This window comes from Hippoglossus hippoglossus, chromosome 6 (genome assembly GCF_009819705.1).
Source record: "Hippoglossus hippoglossus isolate fHipHip1 chromosome 6, fHipHip1.pri, whole genome shotgun sequence".
In the NCBI taxonomy this organism is placed as follows: Eukaryota; Metazoa; Chordata; class Actinopteri; order Pleuronectiformes; family Pleuronectidae; genus Hippoglossus; species Hippoglossus hippoglossus.
This window is the reverse complement of record NC_047156.1, coordinates 6,483,009-6,506,319: the sequence shown is the minus strand read 5'-3', so window position 1 is coordinate 6,506,319 and position 23,311 is coordinate 6,483,009. Positions and strand designations below refer to the sequence as shown.

At 42.8% G+C, this 23,311-nt stretch overlaps 1 protein-coding gene across 3 annotated transcripts in view; it reads left to right on the top strand.

Annotated features, from left to right (window-relative positions):
- Positions 1-21,613, top strand: part of si:ch211-1e14.1 (UPF0606 protein KIAA1549) — a 34,946-nt gene extending 13,333 nt beyond the window's left edge. The window contains exons 3-22 of one of the 3 annotated variants that reach the window (XM_034588307.1): positions 606-2,768; positions 2,927-3,015; positions 3,407-3,566; positions 3,687-3,817; positions 5,334-5,526; positions 5,619-5,678; positions 5,771-5,916; positions 8,141-8,318; positions 9,671-9,858; positions 12,506-12,741; positions 13,533-13,669; positions 14,540-14,554; positions 14,968-15,173; positions 15,610-15,830; positions 15,929-16,073; positions 16,161-16,484; positions 18,314-18,366; positions 19,341-19,489; positions 19,984-20,138; positions 20,385-21,613. In XM_034588307.1, coding sequence (XP_034444198.1) covers positions 606-2,768; positions 2,927-3,015; positions 3,407-3,566; positions 3,687-3,817; positions 5,334-5,526; positions 5,619-5,678; positions 5,771-5,916; positions 8,141-8,318; positions 9,671-9,858; positions 12,506-12,741; positions 13,533-13,669; positions 14,540-14,554; positions 14,968-15,173; positions 15,610-15,830; positions 15,929-16,073; positions 16,161-16,484; positions 18,314-18,366; positions 19,341-19,489; positions 19,984-20,138; positions 20,385-20,582 — 5,147 coding nt within the window. In that variant the 3' untranslated portion in view covers positions 20,583-21,613. Of the gene's footprint in view, positions 1-605; positions 2,769-2,926; positions 3,016-3,406; positions 3,567-3,686; positions 3,818-5,333; positions 5,527-5,618; positions 5,679-5,770; positions 5,917-8,140; positions 8,319-9,670; positions 9,859-12,505; positions 12,742-13,532; positions 13,670-14,539; positions 14,555-14,967; positions 15,174-15,609; positions 15,831-15,928; positions 16,074-16,160; positions 16,485-18,313; positions 18,367-19,340; positions 19,490-19,983; positions 20,139-20,342 lie in introns of all 3 variants that reach the window. The other 2 variants (XM_034588305.1, XM_034588306.1) reach the window with 2 other exon arrangements.
- Positions 21,614-23,311: the final 1,698 nt, after the last annotated feature.

Here is a 23,311-nt window from a genome sequence, read left to right as displayed (position 1 = left end):
AGATAAATGTCATTTTCAGACTAAGGTTATCCCACCATGTCCAATTATACAATATAGCTTTCACTAAGGTACCTACCTGTCTCCTATGGAAGGTCATGGTTGATCACAGCAGAACAACCTGGCTACATATTTTTCCAAAAAATTATGGGGTTTTGGACCCGTTTTTAGTTTTATGTTTGATTTTGAACAATGCAGAGAACGAAGTACACTCTTTAAAGAGATATACAAGTACAGTTACCAACTAGAATTGGTACTCAGTTGAGCATGTACGTCCGCCAATCGGCTATCAATCAACCCAATAGACAGGGGTGAAAACATAACCTTCTTGGCTTGGTTTATTGAATCTAAGAATCAGATTATAGATTGATATGTTACTGTGTATAAAGTCATCTGGTTGTTTACAGCTTTGGAGAAAAAACTCACTTTCAGTTATAATCATGTGATGGTCCCTGTATTGTTGAGTAAACAAAGCATTAGGCCTTTGACAAGTGGAATAATTTAACCACATCAAGCCCTAATCCCTGTAGTTAACCTTTTTAAAACTTTGTCATGAATCATTCAATGATTCACGACTAAACCGAGGTATTCTCTTCTTTCACCTGTAGATGAGTCTCTGTTAGACTCACCACACCACGCCACGGGACTTCTTGGAGAGGTTACAAGTTCAGGATTACCGCCATCTCATTCACCAACCTCATATCACACTGCCTTTGAGAGCCTCGACTCACCTGGCGAACCCACCCATGAAGCTGGGGCTGCTGACATTCTCTTTCCGTGGCGGCATGTTCCTTCTGAAAACTCCAACTCCTTCACGCCAAGTGACTTCCCTGCAAAAGAACCACATCCCCTTCCCACTCCATCATTAAGCCCCTCTGAACATGCACTGGGGTCTAGTCCGCAACTTGAGGCACCGGCTAATCCCCCCCCAGACTGGAGGCTGGCCAGGATAAATTCTGCCAAGCAATCTTCCTCTCTCCCTCCAACTCTTACAAGACCTCAGCTACAGCCTCAGTCAAATATATCCTTAACACCATTAAACCAAACAACATCTCAGCTCAGCCTTAATTCTGAGCAGAAGGCTCTAGATGCAACTCTCACGGCTCTCACCAAGGAGCAGGGTGGTGCTTCAGAGCAAACCCCGACAATCATGAGCTCACAGCCTGGTCAGCCTCTTGAGCCCCCTAATCTGGCTTTCACTGACTTCCAGGCAGATGAATCTTACAGTAAAATCTTTGATGTGACCCCGCTGAGCCCCAGCCGTGCCCCCTTGCAAGAGAACAAACCAGCTCATGGCGTAAATATGCGACCTGACTCAAATGAGTTTCTGGCCCCTGGCTACAATGTGCCTTTCATTGCCCCCCACCTTACATCACCTTTGTCTGAGCCCACTGAGGTCCCTCCAGAGGAGTTCTACCCCACCAACACCATGGACTTCGCCTGGGGGTCCGGCGACTACTTGGAGACAATGTCATTCCTAAATGCAGATGGAGATGACTACTCTATGGTCACCAAGGTGCCCATTGACTCGTATGATGTAGAGGACTATACAGAAACTTACGACACCTCTTTCCCTTCCAGAGTGGGCATTTCTCCTTCTTCTTTGAATCCCCTTCACATCTCACCTTCTCCCAGCCTTGTGACAACATACAGTACCATTGTTCCTCTGAAATCCATCCATCCTTCCTCTTCTTCCTCCACAATTCACTTTACACTGGAACCTACACCCACAGCTAACAGTGATATACCTGATGCCTCGGACATAGATTGGCCTGATACTTACACAATCCAACCAACAGATGTCCTCTTACCTGACATGAACAGCCTGGAGTATTACACCATTCAGTTGACTAAGGAGAACAGTGGTTCAGGCACTGGAGCTGAACACAGAGGGAATGTTACCGTAGTGTCTATTACTGCTACAGACGTCACACCCAGCGGCAGCTCCACCAATGATACCAAACTGACTGAGGAAGAGTCGTCCAGTGATCTGTCAGGGTTTGAGCCTCATCATGAATCAACTACAGAAGTAACCACAGAGCAGAGTCCTCAGCTGGTCAATGCCTCTGAGCCTTTTCTGGATCTGTCAGTAGCCCCAAGCCACTACTTTGATCTCTCTCCTTCCCTCTGGGGTGGTAAGGTATCCACCACAGACTGGTCTGCACCTACAGTTGGCCTGGACAGCACTGTACTAACAGAAGCTATACTACCCAGTGCCACGTCCTTGCTGTCAGATTATGTATTATCTTCCTCCTCTATGCAAGATGTCCATTGGTTTGCTACAGAGGAACTCGTACAAAGTACCATACACACCACTCCTGCGTTTACGTCAACCATAGCCTTCTCTCCTGGTTTAACTGAACCTGTTGCCAACACAACTGCTAGTGCAACCGGCTCTACTCCCCAACTCTCGGCTTTCACAACTGAACCAACTCATGATACCAGTGTTGTTTCAACCAAACCCACCACGAATGTCACTAGCGGCCCCCCAGTCATCCTGGGTGATCAGGGAAGAGAAGATGAAGTTGACAACCCAGCCACAATGACCTTGATCCCGATTAGCAGTGAAGCTAATACGGTGGCTGCTGTACCCACAACTACAACTGCCACCGTGAATTCTCATCAACCCACAACTAAAATCACTGCCACCACTAAAGCCTCAACTAGCATCAGCGTCATCTCTACGACAAGTGGAAAGACCACATCTACAGCACCGACATCAAGACAATATCTCTGCAATGTTGACAATACTGCTTACTTAGTCAAAATTGGTGAGTTGGACATTTCTTTTTGCAACTAACTGTACCGTAGTCCATGTGTACGGCAAATGAAATACATCAGAATTGTGTCACTTTAAACTAATTTGAATATGATAAATGTTTTATAGTGGAACAAGACCCTAACCACGGGTTCATTCTTTGTTCTGTAGGTTTTCCCTCTGGGGCCACTGTTGGCTATGCCAAATCTCAAATCAGAGACATACTGAAAGTAGAATTCAACAAGTCTGTGGAGCTGCAGGTAAATGTATTTCTGTGGTAGAGTAAAGCTATTCTATTCATTTCAAGACCATGGTGTTCAAGATGTTAGTCTATTTTGGAAATAAGAAAAATATACAATCTAAACATTTAACATTTTGACATAAGAGAGATCCTGTGGTGATTCTTAGGTGAATGGGCTTTGTCATGTAATGGCTCTTATGTACACATATACATTACTGTGGTGCAGCTGAACCATGAAGGCTAGACCACATCCTGTGTTTTTTTTAAATCCTCCAATAAACAAACCACAGGAGTAGACCCAGAGTGACCTTTCAAAAGCACCAGCTGCTTATTTAAGACGGGCTGTTGATCTGAGAATACATGGCCACTGAGCGATTTGTCTGTCATATATTTCTGCTTTGTCTGTGAAGGTTGTGGACCCACCACCAAAGTTTATGTTTCGGGTGGTGTCTGGCCCAGTTGTGTACACAGCCATATCTGTCATCAACACTCTGCGAAGGTCTGGCCGCCGCTTCCTGTCTGTGTCTCCCAACTGGACAACACCAGATAATAAGTATCAAGTCCACACAGGTATGTGACCTTTCACCATCTGTCTTTCAGGATTAACGGAAGCACTACAGTGTCAGAAAGTAAGATCTTGAGATAACTGTTTAACGCTTGATCAAATCTCTGCATGGTTTTGCTCTGCAGTGCTGCAGTTTGTTCCCAGTCACATTGATGTGCGGTTCTGCAACTTCAGCGAGAGCATTACGAAAGGCCTGACCATGGCCTTTGCAGAATTGCGTCGCCGCTCAAAGGAGTCGACAAACTTCACAGTGCACGTGAGTGGAAGCAGAAGCCAGGGAACTTGTGATTTCAGCTGAGATGTTGATATGGCAGCACTTTTTTTGTAGAAACTGAGATTTCCATGTATTTTTTTTATTACAAAGCAGGGTTTTATAGGTATTATATAAGAACTGTGAAATAATTAATTTGCATAAAAAAGAAGCATGAGTGAGGAGATGTAAAACTATATTGAAATGTTTACTGGTACTAAAAACTATATATATATATATATATCTTATGAATATCAAAAGTGTGAATAAAACTTTTTACTCAGTTTTAAATATTTGACCTTTAAGCAATACGACACTTGAACCTTCTGAATAACAGCCATTGTTTGTCAGTGCTGCTAATCTCCAGTGGAAGCTATAGATTTACTAAACGTATTGTTTTATCTGTCTGAATGAAATCAAAGATTTGTATTTTTTGTTGCACAAATTAATTTAAAAAAAGATTGGCTGCTATCCTATTTGCGCAATCAAACAATTGTTGCCTGATTTGACTTTGCCTGCAGTCACATCACCAGTTGATGGCTGTGATAGCTGCAGCACAGGTTGCTTTTGATAGGGATACATCTTGGCAAAGAGCAGCTGTTCTGCTTTATCAGAATTGTTTGGAATTAGGGGTTACAGTAAATGCATGGTGGCAGAAAGGGTTTTCTGGGGAGGGAGAGAAAGCTAGTTAATTTAAATCAATACTTTCTGGAAGCCCTAAATTACTAGTTAGGTTTGATTTGAATTAGACTCATCTATCCAGCCAGCAATTTCCCATAATTTATTAGGTCCATGGTGGAAATAAACATGGTAGCCAAAACAACAACTGACTGTTGTGTCTTATCTTAAAACCCTTAAACGGGTCCTTTCAGCACAAAAGAGAGGCTGTTCTACACCAAGCCTCCTTTCTAAGCACAGACGTCTAGTAAAGGAAACTCATTATGACCCACACTATGCAGATGTTATGACCATAGAGGAGGGTTCAGGCAACTTCACGTTTAGTTTTTTTCTTACTATGACTGTGGACGTCACAACAGTCCTCCCATGCACCTCTCTCTCCCTCTTTACTGCACTTATGAACAAGACCCCAGGATACTTCACTCTGAGGGAGTTCATGCTCTAGTTGTTGAGTATTAAAAAAGATTAGGTTGTTAATAAAGAACTAATTTGGCTATGTGGTTAGTTGGCTTCAGTAGAGTTTTGCGTAATCCTGTTACACTGATGGCTGTATTATAGTTTTTGAAATAAATGTAAGGATTAAAGCAAGGATTTGTTGCAGCAAGGGAAATGTTTAATGAAGAACTAGCAAACTGTGCCCTGGGCCACACACAACTCAACATTGTGTTCTGCTTTCAAGTCACCGAAGCCAACGATTTTCAGATTGGGAACTACATTGTAACGCTTTAACAGACATACAAGCTTCCCCAGAAACTGCCTCAACAGCAGAATGGAAAATGTTTATAATTTTGTTATGTAATCTTGTGTCTACGAGTCAGTACATCTCTGTCTAATTGTGTTTCAGATTGTAAACATAACCATGGATGCTCCAAAATACCAGGAGCAGCGGCTAGTGAGGCAGCCGGTGGACATTACCTTCACCGTGCATGGTTCTAGGGGTTATCTGATGGGGTCCGAGGTCAGCAACGCTCTGATGAAGCTCACCATGGTGGAATTCAGCTATTACATGGGCTTTCCTGTGCTGCAGATTGCTGAACGTGAGTACCACTGAGTCGTCTCACTATATTTTTGCCATTTCCGTGTTGTATTACTCCGCATAAACATTATTACCCCCTTTTTCTCCAAATAGCTTTCCATTATCCAGAGCTGAACACCAGCCAAGTGCTTCGCTCCTCCTGGGTTAAAACAGGTATAATGGATTTTAGATCTTACTGTTATTACTTGCAGCATATATGACATTATTTTTACACTGTATCATAATTCTGGTGTCTGTGCACATAGTGCTCTTGGGTGTACTTGACCAGAAAGTGGAAGAAAGAACTTTCCAAGCCTACATGGAGCGTCGAGTGGCCATGTTACTAGGGGAGGCGATGGGACAAGCCAGACGTGTTAGGAGAGCCACCTCCATAGGCAACAGCAGCGTGCAGGTACGTCCTCTGCACATACCTTTAATGCTCAATGCTAGATTTAAACTGCTTGTAAAGATAATACTGACTTACAATATGTTTCTCTGGAAACTGTATACAATATTTATTGAATTACTTGTTTCTTACATAACAAAAAAAAACAACGTAGGAGTTTCTGAATGGATTAGTCACTAAATCTTTAAAAATCTTCCTTCCTTGTACCATTTATAACATTGTTCCCTGATGCAAGCTCTCTCTATCCACCTTCCCTGAGCACTGAGGGCTCATTATGTGTGTTCGTTACCACTGAAAGCCGTTACTGCTTTACTAATCAGGCTCTAGCTTTTGTGAGCTCGCTCCGCACCTGCTCGGTTCATCTCTTAGGGTACAGAATAGGGCTCGGTCACCATGGCAACACCATCCCATTCGGCCCAGGGGCCAGCCACTCAACGACGACAACATCACGAGTCCTCGTTCTTTCTCCTCTTCCTCATTTCTCTGGTCCCGTTACTTGATGGCTCCTGTGAGCCACAGAGCTGCTAAGAGCAGATCAATTATTAATTTCTCTTTCTCTGTCAGTATCCGACAGTCGGGATGATTAAGAGTGTGTGTGTGTGTGTGTGTGTGTGTGTGTGTGTGTGTCTGTGTCTGAGGGTAAGCATTATGGAGGGAGAGATAGAGTGAGGGTTAGGTAAAAGATTCAAAAATTGGTGAAACAGGGAAAGCAAAAGACTTGGATTATAGAGACATGTTGAGAGAGAAGAGATGCATAACTGATCCAACATCATGAAGTCAGAGTGCACATGGTGGTCTTTAACAAGAGGGATGTCAGAGTGATGAATATCATCCTTGGCTGAGTCGCAGCTTCACTGTTTCTGACCTTTCTCCCTCTTGCATCGCTGTCTCCATAAAACCGGCAGACCAATTTAGGACAAGTGAGGACCACACAGTTGGTGTGAACCTTTAATGTCTGTGCTAAGATTAGATTTCTAATTTTAGGCTGTGACATCATTTCTACGTTAAAAATGATATTTTCACAGTCACAAATATGACTGTGTTATTTGAAGAAGCCTTATTCTGGGCTTGTGTTCCTTCCAGCTTCAATGGGACACTTTCATTCAGGAAGCTTATTGAAAGATTTTTTTTTATATTACATTTCAAAGACAAAGATACGTCTTTTATTGTCTGTTGGATATAATGAGAGTGAGATGACTCACACTGAATTTAAGGAAAATCACACACACACACACATCCAGTTTCAGTGTGGTGTTGTCACCTATGAGAATTTCTTATGAGTCTGCCTAGACAGATAAAAGAGGAGGTTGAATTGGGGTCATGCAATAACACACACATTCACACTGCTGTCTTTCCACTCTAATAACCATGCATGGGCCGGATTATATCCTGGATGAGGGAGCCCGCCCAGCCGTTTTTCTGTGTCAGCCCAGGCATGACCTGCGCTTTACTCTTTCCAGTAATGCAGACAGCAGACTGTGCTGTGCCTCGGGGCACCCAGAGGGAGACGGCACGCACACACACACACACACACACACCCACACACACACACAGGGAGTGAGCGAGAGAAAGAGAGAGAGCGATAATAGACGACATGGAGAAATATTTCAACAATGAAATACTCTGATGGGAATACAGAATGCAAGTTGATATATCATGAGTGGGATTCTCACAAGATAAAAGTACAAGTGTGTGTGTGTTTTGTTTGTGTATACATGTGTATGTGCATGCAGTTTTTTGTCAAATCAATGCAGCTGTAATGTAATGTTATAGCAGTGTACAATTTATACAGTACAATAAACAATACACAGTTTCACTTGGATTAATCCGCTTGTGTCCCAAGTTTCAGTCCAACATCCAGGAGCTAAAAAAATCCAAATAGTCCGTGCCTTCATTTTAGTTTCTGCAGTCACAAATCGTGTAAAATGATTAATGTGACTGGATTCCATAGAAGATGAGGTGCCATACTCGCCATTAAAAAGTCATTTTTATGACTGAAATAGTGACTCTGCTCATTAGGGCCCAAATTAGCCCACTGATTTTTAATGCAGAGAGTGTGGTGCATCATTACGACGGATCTCATGCAAATTTTTGGAAGTGCTTCTTTTCATGTTGTTGCATGTGCAAAAAAACATTTTCTATGTGCATACTTCCTCATGTACCATATTATTTTGTACAGATATTTGGGATAATGACAAATTGTCCCTTCCTAACTCGTTTCAACTCCTAGGTTGTAAGCGCGAGCCGGCTGCAGGGTGAGGACCACCCGTTGGAGATAGTGTATTTTGTGGAGGGTCCCAGTGGTCAGAGAGTTCCTGCGGTCCAAACAGCCGGCCTACTCAACAACCTGGATGTTCAAAGGGCGGCCATCGTCTTGGGATATCGTGTCCAGGGTGTTTTGGCACAGCGTGAGTACCTCTTTCATCGTACATAACTGACATTCAAGGGCAGCCAAGTGATGTCGTGATTCAGAACATGGTCCTCGACATGGACAAACTAGATTAGTTTTAGCCTCTCTCTTTTAGGATCTGCATTTCTGTCGTGTCCTAGGGAAAAATCATTTATTTGAGTGCTGTCATGGAGTGGGAGTTAGGCTATAAAACTTCATCACTAGAAAGAGAGTGAGATCTTTATTTGGGTCTGCTCCAAATTTGATGCGGTTAGTTTTGGTTTCACATTGCAATTCAGGGAGAGGTGTTGTATTACATATAAACGTTGTGTCCTCATCATGTGCGTGGGCTGCATCCACCTCTGTGAATTTGATTTGTTGTGTGTCTGACATCTTTGTGTCGTCAATTCAGTGTTTTTCAGTTTGAATGGAGGAAATGAATGAATCGGTTTACTTTGTTGATTTTGTTGCCACTTGTAATACGATGGTATTACCTCCAGCAAAATTAATTTCCTCGTCATCCAAACCATTAATTTTATCTCTTGCCTACAAGCAATCCTGCCACCTCCTTCCACCTTGTTTTCTTCCCCCTTGTTAAACGATGTCTCAACTTCCTGCAACTTTTCCAAAAGTCTGAACTATTCAAAGAAAATAGTTTGGAGCTGCAAACTATGGTTCAGTTTGATCTGGAGGGAGGTTTGCACTCTACTGAGTGCCCTTCTAGATTTTACTGTTATCATTATTGTTTTGTACTCATGACTACTGCAAAGACTGATTTGCCTTAGTCATGTGTGTTGCAATTAAAAACAGCTTTTCGCGGTTGCACTTACTGACTAAAGCTAAATCTATGTTGGAGGGAATGAAAGGAAAAAGACACAATATTAGGGAAATAGTTCAAAAGAAAAAAGCAGCTTAACTGATGGCTGTGTGTGTTCCTTTGTATGTTTATAGTAACATCTGAGCTTATTACCTCTGCTTGTTCTCACTGTACCAAAAGCCTGTCTTCCTCATTAAGAATCTAAACAGGGGATGAAGGCCTAATGAGGGCATCTCAAGGGGGTTGGTTTTCTGTGCTGACTGTGTTCTCCTATGGTCTTTTCCCAGGGGATGAAATGAGTGTTAATTAAAACGAATGAAGGTCTGCATTGAAGATTATAACAGTGAGGCAGGAGCCAGCACTCAAACAATGCTGCGTGTTTAGCTTAGCATCTGTGTCTGTTAATAGGCTTAAGGGAATAAAAGGGTATGTTTGGAATATTGAACCACGTACAGGAAGGAAATGACGCTTGCAAACACAAATAGGGACCATGTCTGTTAAGGAGCAATGTTAAACTAACTACTCCGGCATGTTCCTTATCTCCTCGTCTACAGCGGTAGAGAAAGTGACGGCTTCCCCCTCCGACAAAGAGAACACCAACATGTGGATCATCATCGGGGTGGTGATTCCCCTCCTCGTCGTCATCGTCATCATTTCAATCCTCTACTGGAAACTGTGTCGTACAGACAAGCTGGAATTCCAGCCAGACGCCATGACCTCCATCCAGCAGCAGAGACAGAAGGTAGAGTCCAGTCGGTGTTGTGCAGTGTCTGACCAAAGCTTCGTGGAATCAGCATTTCAAAGTAACTTCAAGAAAAAGAAATAGTATGCTTCTTGTCATTATTTAATTACCTTAAATTGATAATTCATGCCATTGTGCTCAAGGTCAGAAGTGAGCCCCTTTTTTTTACCTGTTTTCCAAGTGTTGAATCACAGGCAGCTGAGTTGTTGGTAGATATTTGAAAATATCATCCAAGATTCATATAAAGAAGAAATGCAGACAAAGGTTTAAGGCAACGGATCTGTAAGAGAAAGCTGAGCCCACTTTTAAATTCAAATGAGCTGCTAATTAGTTGGATGTATCCGTCACTGCCATGAATCTGGACTTCTTCTTCATCATTTCTTCTTTTAGATTAGGTTAGTAAAACTTTAATGATCCCAGTAAAGAGACTTTTTAAAGGATGTGAGATTCGCACTTGATTTATTTCAAACTTTTTAGATTTTTCTGTTAGAGTCACATGGTCAGATTCATGGGAAAATCAGAAGCAGTTTTATATGATGCTGAATTATTTATCATTCTGGTGTTTATATCTAAAGGTGCAATATATATCTCCCATATAGTGTACTAGTGGAGAACTAATAACTTTGCATTAAAAGTGATTTTATTTTGGACAGTTGCATTAATGTGAGGGGGGTGTGCAGCATCTCTGCTCTGCTGCACTGACCAACAACAACAACAGAGAGTTTTGTACTTTCTGTTGTGCATCACTAATCTCTGAGTAACACAACTGCAGTGCTCTCTCTGCTCCTTCTGACTCTCTCATCATTAAATCAGAAGGTTTAACACAAAAACAACAACTATGATCCGACAGTTAAAATAGATTCTTTTGCATGTTAAATTACAACCATCCTGTTTGTCAGCTTCCAGACCCACTGGTTGATCTTTCTGTCTGTGTCTGTCTTCCATTCCCTTCCACATGCTTTCCTTGGTTTCTTTGAGCTGTGATTCAATCCATTTGTATTGAGCCGATGCAATGAATCTAATGTGCAGAATCACTTATCCTGCTCTCTCTGCTTTACACAATCATCTGTCACCTAACACCACTCCTCTTCTCTCAGTCTACTACGTCATTCAGCGAGTCCAGGAGTCTTCAGCACACCCTCCCTCCAGTGAAACAGGATGTAGAGTTTAGTGAGGAGGAGGGGGAGTATGAGGAGGAAGAGGAAGAAGAGGAGGAGGAGGAAGAGAAGGAGGTTAAAAGGGGGAAGGTACAGAGCAGTGTCTGGTGGTTTGTAGGAGATGTAGTTTGTGTGTTTTTTTGCTGTGAACTGTTGCCGTTCTATGGTATTTAGTCATATATTGCACAGTTAAATTATTAAAGTACATAGTCGTTACTGGTTAATTGTCTAGATTTTGAGTTTTGGGGATATGACAGTATCATCACTATTACTCTATCCGCCATTGCTTCTGCTTAGAGTCCAGTAGCTCTTTCCAAGAGCAAAAACAATATGAGCAGTGAAGAGGAGGAGGAGGAAGAAGAAGAGGAAGAGGAGGAGGAAGAAGAAGAAGAAGAAGAAGAAGAAGAGGAAGAGGAGGAGGAGGAGGAAGAAGAAGAGGAGGAGGAGGAGGAAGAAGAAGAAGAAGATGAGGACCAAGATGAGGAAAAGGAGAAAATTAAAAAGAAAGGAATTAAACCAGAGGAGCCAAAAAGACAAGAGAGCAGAGCAATGCCGAAGAGAACAGGGGGGATGAAGAAAGATGAGAAAAAGAAAGTGTTGTCTAAAGGACGGGGAGCCAAAGAGGAGGTATAATGTGACGTAGCCGTAGAGACAAGTGCTTGTTTGCAGTAGTGGACATTAGGATCCTGCTTTCCCCAATTACCAGAAAATCTGGTATCGGTGAATGTCCCTGTGGACGTCGCATTGGTGTGTTTGTGTTTAGATCTTGTGAAGTTGTAGAGTTATTGACGTCATGCTGCATGTCTGTTGTCGGTGATTTCCTAATTTACCGTTAGAACAGATGAAGTAGTAATTATAGATAATAATGTGACGCTAGCTGTCTGTTTGCTTTCATTCAGCTTCAGTGTTAATTATACATAACAACCTCAAGCTTTTTGACCTTATACACGCACTCATAGCAGTTTTTAGCGCTTTTATACTGACAAACATCCAACTGGATTAGTTTTATACCAACAAGCCTCAGCTGCACATGTTTGTTTCAACTCAGAGAATGAACAGGAACATGTCTCTTCTCTCGTAGCTTCATTTCAATGTCACAGGACCAGAGTTTCACAAACTGCAAGCACTCACACTGAGATCTGACATCCTCTGTTTACTCTTGCTGGAAGGTCCTGAGGGCTTTACACTCAAATAGTCTCACTGCTTCCATCGCCAGCCTCCATCCCCCCCCCCCACCCACCTCAAAGGAGAGCAAGCAGCTCAGTGTCTCCCACTCATCCCCGTCCCTCTCTCTCTTTATTCATTAATGTCTGTCTGTCTGTCTGAGTCTCCCTCCTGGACATGCATTCATCAGGCATTCAGCCTAATTGTGAACTCAGAACTTGTCTCTCCATGTATCCGGCTGTCGCATACATTCACTGCAGATCCAAAGTCTTGAGAGAATTTCATTGTGTGTTCTCTCTTTCCGTTTCTCCCACCCGTCTCCTTAGTTGCAGGCTCCCAGTGTAAAAGGCTTCGACTTTGCCAAGCTGCACTTTGGCCAGCCGAGTAAGGATGATGTCATGGTGATCCAGGAGCCCATGCCGTCAGGGCCTGGCCCCGGGTCCCTCCCCATGTCCATTAAAGACGGCTTCAGTCCCTCTGAGAACGGAGAGATCCCCACGCCCATATCCAAACACTCAGCCTCCTCCACCAAGGCGTCCCGCAGCGGCCGAAGACGAGAAAGGTCAGAAAAGGAATGCCATGAATTAGCATCATCTGTTTTTCTGTGATGCTTTACTCAGTTATGTTATGGTCATTAGTTTTCCACTGACTGAAATATATTCTGGATTTATTTCACTACCCTGGACAGATACTGTATTTAGCTTTTTATGTGGATATTTAATTGAGCTTGTTATTTTCTTCTCACCTGAGTTGGAACAGTCAGTCATCCGGACCAAAAAGCTTTTGACAGATCCTCTGATCAATTATTGATGCATTAGACATCGAGGGACCTCACAGACCTCTACATAGCTGACAGTATATGAAGTCAATATATGTGTATATTTTATGTTTTAGTTTTTGCAGTTAAAAGTTTATTTTATCATTTATTTATAGTATAACTTAAATAAATATGTGTATTATTACTATTACCTCCTAGCTATGCTAATAGACAGTTTATGATACCAACAGCATTGTACACCAGTTGCTTCTCAGTACATTTATTAATTTGTGTCCTTTTTGTATGGGGGGGGGGGGGGGGGGGTGATATATATATATATTTTATTAGCTTTTATTAATTTTATTGTCAGCCATGAAAAAATTGTTGTAAATGTAATCATTGTGTTGTTAAAAATACTTTTCCATTTAGCGCTAAGCCTGAAATCATATTATAATTTCTTAGAAGTCTATCCCCAGCTTTTACCTTCCTGGAATAAAAAGTATTTTCGATAATGCATGGCATTCCAGCATGTTAGTGTGACCTCACGCTTCTATTATTCATGTAAGTGTGTGTGTGTGTGTGTGTTTTCCTGGTAGAATCTCTCCATCAGACGGTGACTCGGTGGTAAGTGACCATTCCAGTGTGCAGGAATCAACTGAGGAGAACCTGAGAGGCCACGCCACGCCCAGCGACGGCAAGCAGACCCGCAAGGTCCCCATCAATGTTTTAAATGGCAAGTGGCCTTGGCAACACTCACATCACTCCTCCCAACACAGAGAGAGAGTGATTACCAAGTGGGGGAGGGAGGAAGCTGAAGGGATTGGGCAGATATAAAGAGATAAAGAGAGAACAACTCGTGCAGGCGTGCCTTGATTGACAAGAGGGTCAGACTGAGAGCAAGGGAGAATGTGAAGCGCTGAAAAAAAAGGCAAAGTAGAAAACTACTGAGGAAAAAAGTGCAGCGTCAAGCCCAGCCGTGACTTAAAGGTTAGAGGGGGAAACAGTGAGAGTAGAACTTACTGGTAGGAAGTGGTGGAAAGAAGTCCAGAGAGAATGAAGTGTGCAGGGAACAGGAGGGAAGAAAAACACTGAAGTCGCTCTGACAGCTTGTTGATAGATTCAAGCCTGTGCTGCCACTCACAGACTCCGAGCTGGAGCCAGACGCAGTCAGGCACAGAGACCTCAGCCTGACTCACCCACAGAGGAATGGTCTCTGTTTTGTTAATGATAAATCTCAAGCCCGAGACTGTGTATACTCGACCGCAATGTTTATAAGTAGATTGTGTATGAGGCACACTCACTCTTCTGTAATGAGCTATCTTTCTTTTTAAGCTTGTCTTTAGATTCCTGTTTTGTCTGTTCATTAGTGGCAGAAGCTTTTATCAGCTGTGGAAAATGATCGCTCTAAATGACTCACTTGCCTTTCCACCTCTCTGTCCTTCTCTGCTGCACTTATTTTCATTTCTAACGATTGAAACTGCCAGACTTCACGTCACTAGTGTTTTATTATTAACTTACAGTAACCACTTCTATGTTTGGTGCTTTTATTTGATCTCCTTCCCCTCAATAAAACTCTATTTTTCCTTTCTGTTGTGGTTTGCAGGCAAGAATAGAATCGGTAAGGGTTTGTCCTCTTTTACGTCTTTGTGTCTTTAGACCTCAGGCTTGACCTCCAGCAGCTGTGTCTGTGTGTTCGTCGTGTCCCTGTGGTAGCTTTGTGCTCAGCTCGTTCTCACCATCCGTCACTGTCTCCTGAGCCGCCACTCCCTGAGTAGAAACAATCAGCTTTACAAACAAAAGGCAAAGCCCTTGTTTGATATGAAGTTTAAAATTTGTGTCCATTTCACATCACCTCTGGAAGGATTTACTCCACGTTTTTGTGATTAAAAAGTCAGATTTCAAATAAATCGTTCCAATAGAATTAAATCCTTGCACAGTAGTTGCCATTGCTCTGCTGCCATTTTATGCTTATTAGTATTTCGATCCTTAAAAAAACACTCTGTGCTGACTTACCTCTGTTTCCTTCCTCAGGTCCTCCACCCATAAACGGTACGAGCGAGAAGCTGTCATCAGCCGCCATCTTTGAACACGTCGATCGAATGTCTCGCGCCACCGACTCGAGCAGAAGGCTCCCCAATAAAGTGCAGCTTATCGCCATGCAGCCCATACCTGTCCCACCGCTGCACAGCCCACCTGTCAACGGCAAACTGTCAGGCTCCAACCAAATCGACAAAGAGGTTTGCTCTTTTCACTCTCTTCACAGTCATCATACTAGTACAACCACAATGAAAAAAATTGGCTTAATTTTTGTTTAAAAAAAAAAAAGGTTTCGATCAAATAGGTGAACACTTGTTCGTCCAAATTGAAAACACATGCACATCTGTTTTATCCGGAGTACCAAAATAAACATCTAATCTGGCAGCTCTGTCATCTGCTGTCAACCTTTCTTCTTTATTACAAGAGAAAGTTACGATATTTGAGCCAAACTGGCTCAAGTACAGAGAAATTAGAGACTTAATTACTTTTATAAATGTAATAAAACAGACTGGATTCGAGCTAATGACAGTGTTACAAGTCCTTTTGATAAAATGATTATTATTTTCCCTCGGGCACTGCTTGTTTGGATTTGTCGCTGGCAAGTGTGTTTTTTTTATGATGTCATTTTCTCCTCAGATCCAGGTAGCATTGAGGCACAAGTCAGAAATCGAGCACCACCGCAACAAAATTCGTCTGCGGGCCAAGAGGAAGGGCCACTACGACTTCCCCACCATGGACGAAGTGAACGGTAGCCCCACAGACCAGGATCACATCTATCACAAAGCACAGATGCAGATCGATAAGATCCTGGATCCGGACACTCAGATGCCCTCAATCTTCATGGAATCCAAGAAAAGGTTTGGGCTCAGATTTTGGGTCCGGCCCCTTGTTTGGTATCGTGTTAGAAAGTTGTTTGAAAAAATGTATGAACATTCCTCCCATTGTTTTTCTTCAGTGGTCGAGGGCGGCGCTCTCCCAAACAGAGGATGAAGGATCAGCTGAACGGAGGCATGATGGACGCGGACAAAGACCACCTGATCACTGAAGACAGTGATGCTGCTTACAGAAAGTGTCCAGGGGTCAACAATGTGGCTTACGTAGTGAGTAGAGCAGACGCATGATGAGATATATGCAATCTTACATAAAATCTTGTCTAATCGCCTATAAATATGTTTTATTCATTCCAGTCGGACCCCGACCAAGGCCCACTGTCCCCTTACGGGAGCCCCTCCCCCACCGACGATGTCTTCATGGGTCCCGCCTCCTCTCCTCCAGGTCACGCACCTCCCCCACCGCCCTACATGCCTCCGCAGCCCTCCATCGAGGAGGCGCGGCAGCAGATGCACTCGCTGCTGGACGATGCCTTCGCCCTCGTGTCGCCCACGTCTCAGGGCAGCACGGCAGGCATCACTCTCCCAGGGGTCAACAGCAACCCCCCTAGCTCCAGCCCTCCAGCCCGGGGCCCCAGGCCTTGGGGGCCCTCTTACCAACCTCTTAACCCTTTCCCTAATGTAAGTAAACCATCCCGGGTGATTGTATGTGCTGAAAACTTTTGGCACAGCTTTAATCTTTCAGTCAACACCAAATGTTGCACTGAGCAAAATTATGTTCTGGAAACAAATTGTTCTTTCCTGCATCTAAGCTTTCGCTAGTTAAACATCCTCCAAAGCTGTGGTCCGTCATGCATCTGTTCATTTCACTAATCTGGGGACAGGCTCACAGAAATCCCTGTGCAAATTTGTAACTGCCCAAACTGTAAACACACAGACACATGTAACGATCCCTGGCATTCACTGTCTCTTCCCTTTCTCAACGTTTGTTCAGCTCGTTCCCAGCGTGGCGCCCATAGCTTCAACTTTAAATCGTGTCCTCTTAGCAAACTAATCAGTTAAGTATTCCTCCATCTGTCGCCCCCGCAGAGCTGCGACCTTACAACCCCCCATCAGCTATCTACAACTCCTAAGACCCTACAGTGATATACCCTACATATGTTTTCATCTGGTCATTGTGGGCTGGTTTCACAGAACACACACTCATCGACGTGCTCTGTGGTTTTCACAGATTGTTTTATCTTAAATTTAGACAATAACACCGTGCCTGTATATCACAGTGTGTCAAGAGGCAACGAGGAAGTTATCTGTAGCATATCCACGGCTTTGAAATTCAAATTGAAGAAAGTTTGTCAGTGCTCGTGGGCTTTATATGAGAAATATTGAATAACATGAAATTATATGGATATGAATTCATGAAAAGAGAATTATATTAGTGGTTAGGAAACTGTAAAGACTGTTTCCTGTTCAATCCCTCAGATTAGATTAGCATAGAGGCTTACGTATGCTGTCAGCATTATGACTGTGTTGATAACAAGCGTTCATTCCACACACACTATCAAGGGAAACCTAGAAGCACAGTGGGTATATAACTAAGACAGGACTGTATTGACCATAGTTTAACTATCACTATGCTACTTTAATGTTTAATTTTCTGAAGGATATACAGCAAACCCTCGCTTTTAAAAACAAATTTTAGATCCCGTCAGATATTGATTTCTGTGGCCAATACTGATATTAGGGAGTAAAACGTTTCCTAAACTAATATGTCGGCCAATATCCATATTAAAAAATGTGGCAATGATTTCAGAGAGAAAACACAAATGCACAAACTATGGTTTATTCTGTCAAATTAAACTTTTTCTATTGGTAAACATAAACGCTGATACCAATATGTCTGTGAAAGGCTCCTATCTAATTTATCGGTTGGCCTCTAATATGATTTTAGCTCTCACTGCCAAAATAAAAAATAGGCACAGTAAATTGCTTTGCTTTCATAAGCAATATGAACATCCACTGCAAACTCTATTTGCATCAATAACAACATTTCATTCTGCCTTATCACGTTACAGCATCAAAGCCGTGCCTGCCAGTTTTTTAATACCTCTAAGTTGATTATATTCGAGAACCACAAACACAGACAGTGTCTCCTCTAGTTTCACGGTGCGTGTCATGAATACGTAATATGATATAATAATAATAAAACTTTAAATTCTATAGCACCTTTTTAAAACACGGTTGTAAAGTGCTTTACAAAACACATTGGAACAAGACAACACAAGAAAATGATATCCATTAAAACCAGTTAACAATCAGGCATTAAAAGGTTTTCCTCTAAAAAATATGTTTTCAGCAATGATTTAAAATGCAGAGCCTTGGAGCCCTGATGGCAAAAGCCTGGTCGCCCTTAGTTACCACCCTGGACTTTTCTAGGATCTACAAACAAGTGTTGGTTGAATTTCTTTTCACCTCCTTCTAAGCACTGTGTGTTTGTCTCTGTCTCCCTCCAGAGGTTCACCGAGCTGGCTCTGTCCCCTCCTCCAGCCCAAGGCCTGACACCAAGGTTAGTGGAGCAGTCCGAGAAAATTGATGATTCGTGTATGAATGAATGAATAATGCCCCTATTTCACTTCTTCCAACACCAAAATTATTTCTTATTGATCAGTGCAGCCCCGGATTTCCACCACCTCACCAGTGGGAATATTTTTCCTTTAGGTGCATTGGGCCTCGTGAATAATGAAGGAAGAGTCATCTTTATTTTATTGGTTTAATGGATCAGGTCCGAGCAGTGGTCTCTTAACACGCTCCAAAAAGACCAAGGCACCCGTACACACACACACACACACACAGCACCACAATAACATGATCAGCTTCCATTCATGTTCTTGTGAGCCGAGCGGCCAGAGGAAACCAAACGGATGCGTTTGTGGTGACAAAACTTATCACCACTGGAAATTTGAGCCCAGTGGAAATGAAATATCAGCAGCAGCCGTCAAACTGTTTGTTGCAGCTACTTTGTGGTTGTGAGATGTGAAACCTCAGGTCTATATGAACTGAATAAGACTCATTTAATTTACGTATATATTTTTCCTATAGATTGTATGTAGCATTGGAGACATGGCAGCTCCTCAAAAGTTAAGGCAAAGCATCTCGATTGCCCCCTGGTGGCTGGCTGCAGTATTGGTCATAAAACCCTTCTCTGTGTAGGATGGAACATGGGACAAACTTTTTAACAAACTACATGTTGAATAATTAAAATGACAAATTAAAATGTGGTTTCTGTCATTACAGGGAGATCTTATCACACTCAAGTGTAAATTTTCAACGTAATTTTGGTTTTAATAACTTATTTGACAATGACCTCTTGGTCTCTGTTTTCATATGTTGGCCCAGAAAGATTAGTTGGCTTAACCATGAAGTTGTGTTAGTGAGTTGGATTATACTGTTCTGTATTTTCAAAGATCTGTGGAATGACAGTGTAGAGGCTGGATATAAGAAAAAGTAACTTTAAAGCATGTGGACCTCTCTGTGTTTCAGGCAGGGCCTTGGCTCCAGCTACCTGCCACCAGGAGAACCAGCAGGCCTCAGCGAGCAGTTCCAGTCAGACAGCCTGTACTCCAGCAGGGGGCTGTACGCTGATGAGCTCCCCTCGTCTGCAAGACCCAGACCAGTGGGGGGAACTACTGGTACGAGTGGAAATTACAAATGTGCAAACACAATGTGCAGACAGCCTTAAACTATTAATACGGCCCTACAAACCTTTTCTAAGTTAAATTCTGCATGAAATGTCCCCACAGCCACATGAAATGAAAAGCTGAAAAAAGAAACGGGCAATAACACTTGAAGGTTGAACATTATTGTCTGTACACAGAGAGTTTGTCTGTGGACTCTCTGTTCTGGATGTGAGCCACAGATTCACCCTTTAAACCTGTCAAACTTAAACAGCCTCGTCTTTGTCTTAAGTTATTAAAGGAACTGGAACGATGCTGCTGTCGTCATGTGACTTAGACCAACAGAAATGGATTCTGGCTTTTACCGACAGACAGAGACAGACAGAGACAGACAGACAGAGACTGTAATGATTGTATCAAAGTATATTAGAGGAGCTGCTGAGGATTGAGTGTCAGGCACTGTAGCCCTGACGTGATGCGTGTGTGTGTGTGTGTGTGTCTGTGTGCAGGCGCCCAGCTCCATCATCTCACACAAGTGGGACTGTCCAGTCGGCTCAACGGTTACCCAGGAGGGGTCCGAGCTGCTCCGGGCCAGAATGGAGGCATCGGCTGGAACCACTACCACGATGACAACTACTCCAGAGCGAAGGCTGAAAAAGACGCAGTGAGTGAAGCAAAGATCTGTTGTGAAACTTTTTCTTTATTTAGCGGAGTGGATTTTTGATGCCATACTGCTCTGAAAAAACATCTCCTTCTAGTTCTCTACCACTTTATATTTCCTTCTTGTTCCCTTTTTCTTCATTTTTCCTGCCTTTTCCTCACTTTCTCCTCCTCCTCTTCCTCTTTGTCTTCTCTTCCCTCCCTTCAGTTCCTGGACTGTCCTGACTACTCATGCTCCCCTATCTTCCAGATGCCTAGAGGTGGTATGAGGGAGCCCTCGGCGCCCCCGGCCCTCCTGGATCCCCCTGTGAGCGGCTACATGTCAGCCCCACCGCCCCTGGATACATGTCCTCCCACCCACTCCTCTGCCTCCCTGATCAAGGCCATCAGGGAGGAGCTGTTGCGTCTCTCCCAGAAACAGGCAGCTATGCCCGGCTACCACAGCTGAAGACCCGGCCTTCTGTTGCCGTAGCTCTAACCAGTCATGCCACTGACCCTGCCTGCCTGCTTCGCCTAATCCGACAATGCTTCCCATGGAAGTCCCCGAGGGTGTACAGCAGAGAGATCCAGTCCTGCTAACGTCGAGAGGGGGCCTCGCTTCTGAGTGAAGAGGCCGCTCTCGTGAAAAAAACTGACTGACAGGATGTTTGACACAGAATCAGCTGCGGTGTCAAATGAGAGACAGTGTTATGAAACGAGGAACAATTTGAACAGTATTCTTTAGATGCCGGGACGAGAGGACGTATATATTTCTGTGGATCAGGGGAAGGATCCCAGCCGAGTTCTGGCTGCTGTGGATCCACATGAAGGACTTTAACTTAGACTTTAACTTAGACTTTAACTTTCAGACTCAGTATTCTGTGTCGTGGTTTCATTCCCATGCTGCCTTCACTTAACAGACAAACCCTACATGAAAACCTTTGATCGTGTCACTTTACCTGCCCTACAGGTATCTGTTGTTTTCCATCACAGGCCCTTAACCTCCTTCTAACCATCAGGTGCTACTTCATGTTTTCTGCCATGATGAGCCAATGCCTTGACAATGTGACGTAGCTCCCCCCCCGACCCGGTCTACTGTACGAGGCTACAGTAAAGGTCAAAGTTCACAGGAGCCGGTTCAGACAGTAGGCACAGAGAAGCATCCGCAGAGACTAATAACATTAACACTACCTACTCATCCCTTACTTAACTGAAGTAGCACAGATTTATTCTGGGTTAGTATTTTTTAGATCCTTTTGACTAACAGTATGTAATTGTTTCTTTTTTCTTTCATGCTAACGTCCTGTCTCTTGTTTGTGTTTATGTTTCGTGGCTGACGGACAACTTGACCAAATGGCCTTGGAACACACAAAATCTTCAAACATGTTTTTCCAAGGTGGATTTTAAAGATACGAATATTCAATTAGAGAGTCGCTCATTAGAGAAGACGCAGCCGCCAAAGGCCCAACAGTCTCCTTGAGTTTAATCGAGCCGCACCCAAATCTGTCATGTTTGTGTGGACAAAGTTCTGCAGGGTTTCAGCTGGGTCTTAAAAAAGTCTCAATACAAATAATCCGATTTTTAGGCCTTTAAAAAATTGAATACATTAAAATATAACGACTTAGGCAGGTCTTGATTATGTTCACTTTCATTTAACGCTAACGCCTCTGGGTGTTGTAGTTGTTTCTCAATGATGCAGATATTAGCTCGCTGTAATAAAACTACAAGCATAGAAGCGGTCAGAATTATTATCTGTGGGAAAGACCATGGACACGTTCTGTTGCTGCCTGTAGTTCGAGAGATAACGTGATGTTTCCAGGGTTTTTCTCGACCAGGCTACTTCACCTTATCTTCAATTATGGCTCTGATATTCCTAGATTCCATTCATTATGCTCTGACAGTCTTGAATTTAACTTGTTCAAACCTGCAGAAACCCTGTTGATCCATTTAAACTGTGGATTCCTGACTGAATTCACATTATCTCAACTGCACATTGGTGGTAGTTAAAGGTTTTTAACCCTATTTAAATCCACTAAATCTGGATTTCTATTTGGATCCAAACCAAATTGCACATAGATATCAGTCCCCTACATATGCCTGAATACTTTTCCCATCAAGAGCCATGAATATTCCCTGCAAAAAAATTCCTGGATCCACCCTTTTTGCAGATTCATGCCAAAAAATCATATTTGGCCCGTTTTCCATCCTGCCTCCAAGTTCTGTGGAAATCTGTTCCGTAGGTTTTTGTGTAATCCTGCTAACGAACGGACAATTAAATAAATGACGACAGTATTTACTTGACAGTGATGTACAGTTAGCGCTGTGTGTCCTCAGTATTTGGCTGTAATAGATGCACTGTATGCAGACTACTTGGTACAGCTCAGGGCTTTAAAGAAAAGAGGGATTGCTAATGGACAAATCAGTATAAAGACACTTTGATAGGTGACATGGGTGAAAAGCTAACGAGGGAAAGTCCTTTTAGTTTGAACATTATCCTGAATTAACTCTATACGGAATCAACCCTCTCTGTTTCGTGCAGTATTTAAACTTTGCTTTGCCTTGTTGACAGCACAGGAAGAAGAGAAACATGTATTTGTTGTCACTTATGTTCGTGTTCATGTGCTTTTTTTTTTACATTCTCTTTGGATTTAACTTGCCTCGTGTAATGTTCACCTTCAACGTCTCGTAGTCATCGTACTGGTTGGAAATCAGTTTTTTTTGTAATTTTTTTTATTGACATGACATTCCCCTGATATTTTGTTATGTTCTGGGACCTGAAGTTATATTTTATTTAAACGAAATAAAAGGAGAAAGTTATTGAAGTTAAAGGGCAGGGCCTGGAAATATGTGTTTGGACTGTGGTACCAGTATCATGCGGTGGATTATAAATCCTCCTGACATGAGACACCAACCGTTTGGAAGTGAGGTGACACATTTTTTTTACAGACATTACCAAAGCATAGTTACAGGTTTATTTAATTGTTTTCAATCTGATGTGCCTTTTGGACTCACCTGAACAGATAGGGGGCGACAGACGTTCCCTGATTGGGATTATCAAGCTAAATCACAACAATCGTTCACTACAGAGAAGTCGTTAATGTCCCATAATGGCTGTTGATTTGTTTGGTGCTTTGGAAAACTGAAATGAAGACGATCAAACATTGTTTTTCATCCTTATTGTTCATTTCACTGTTCATG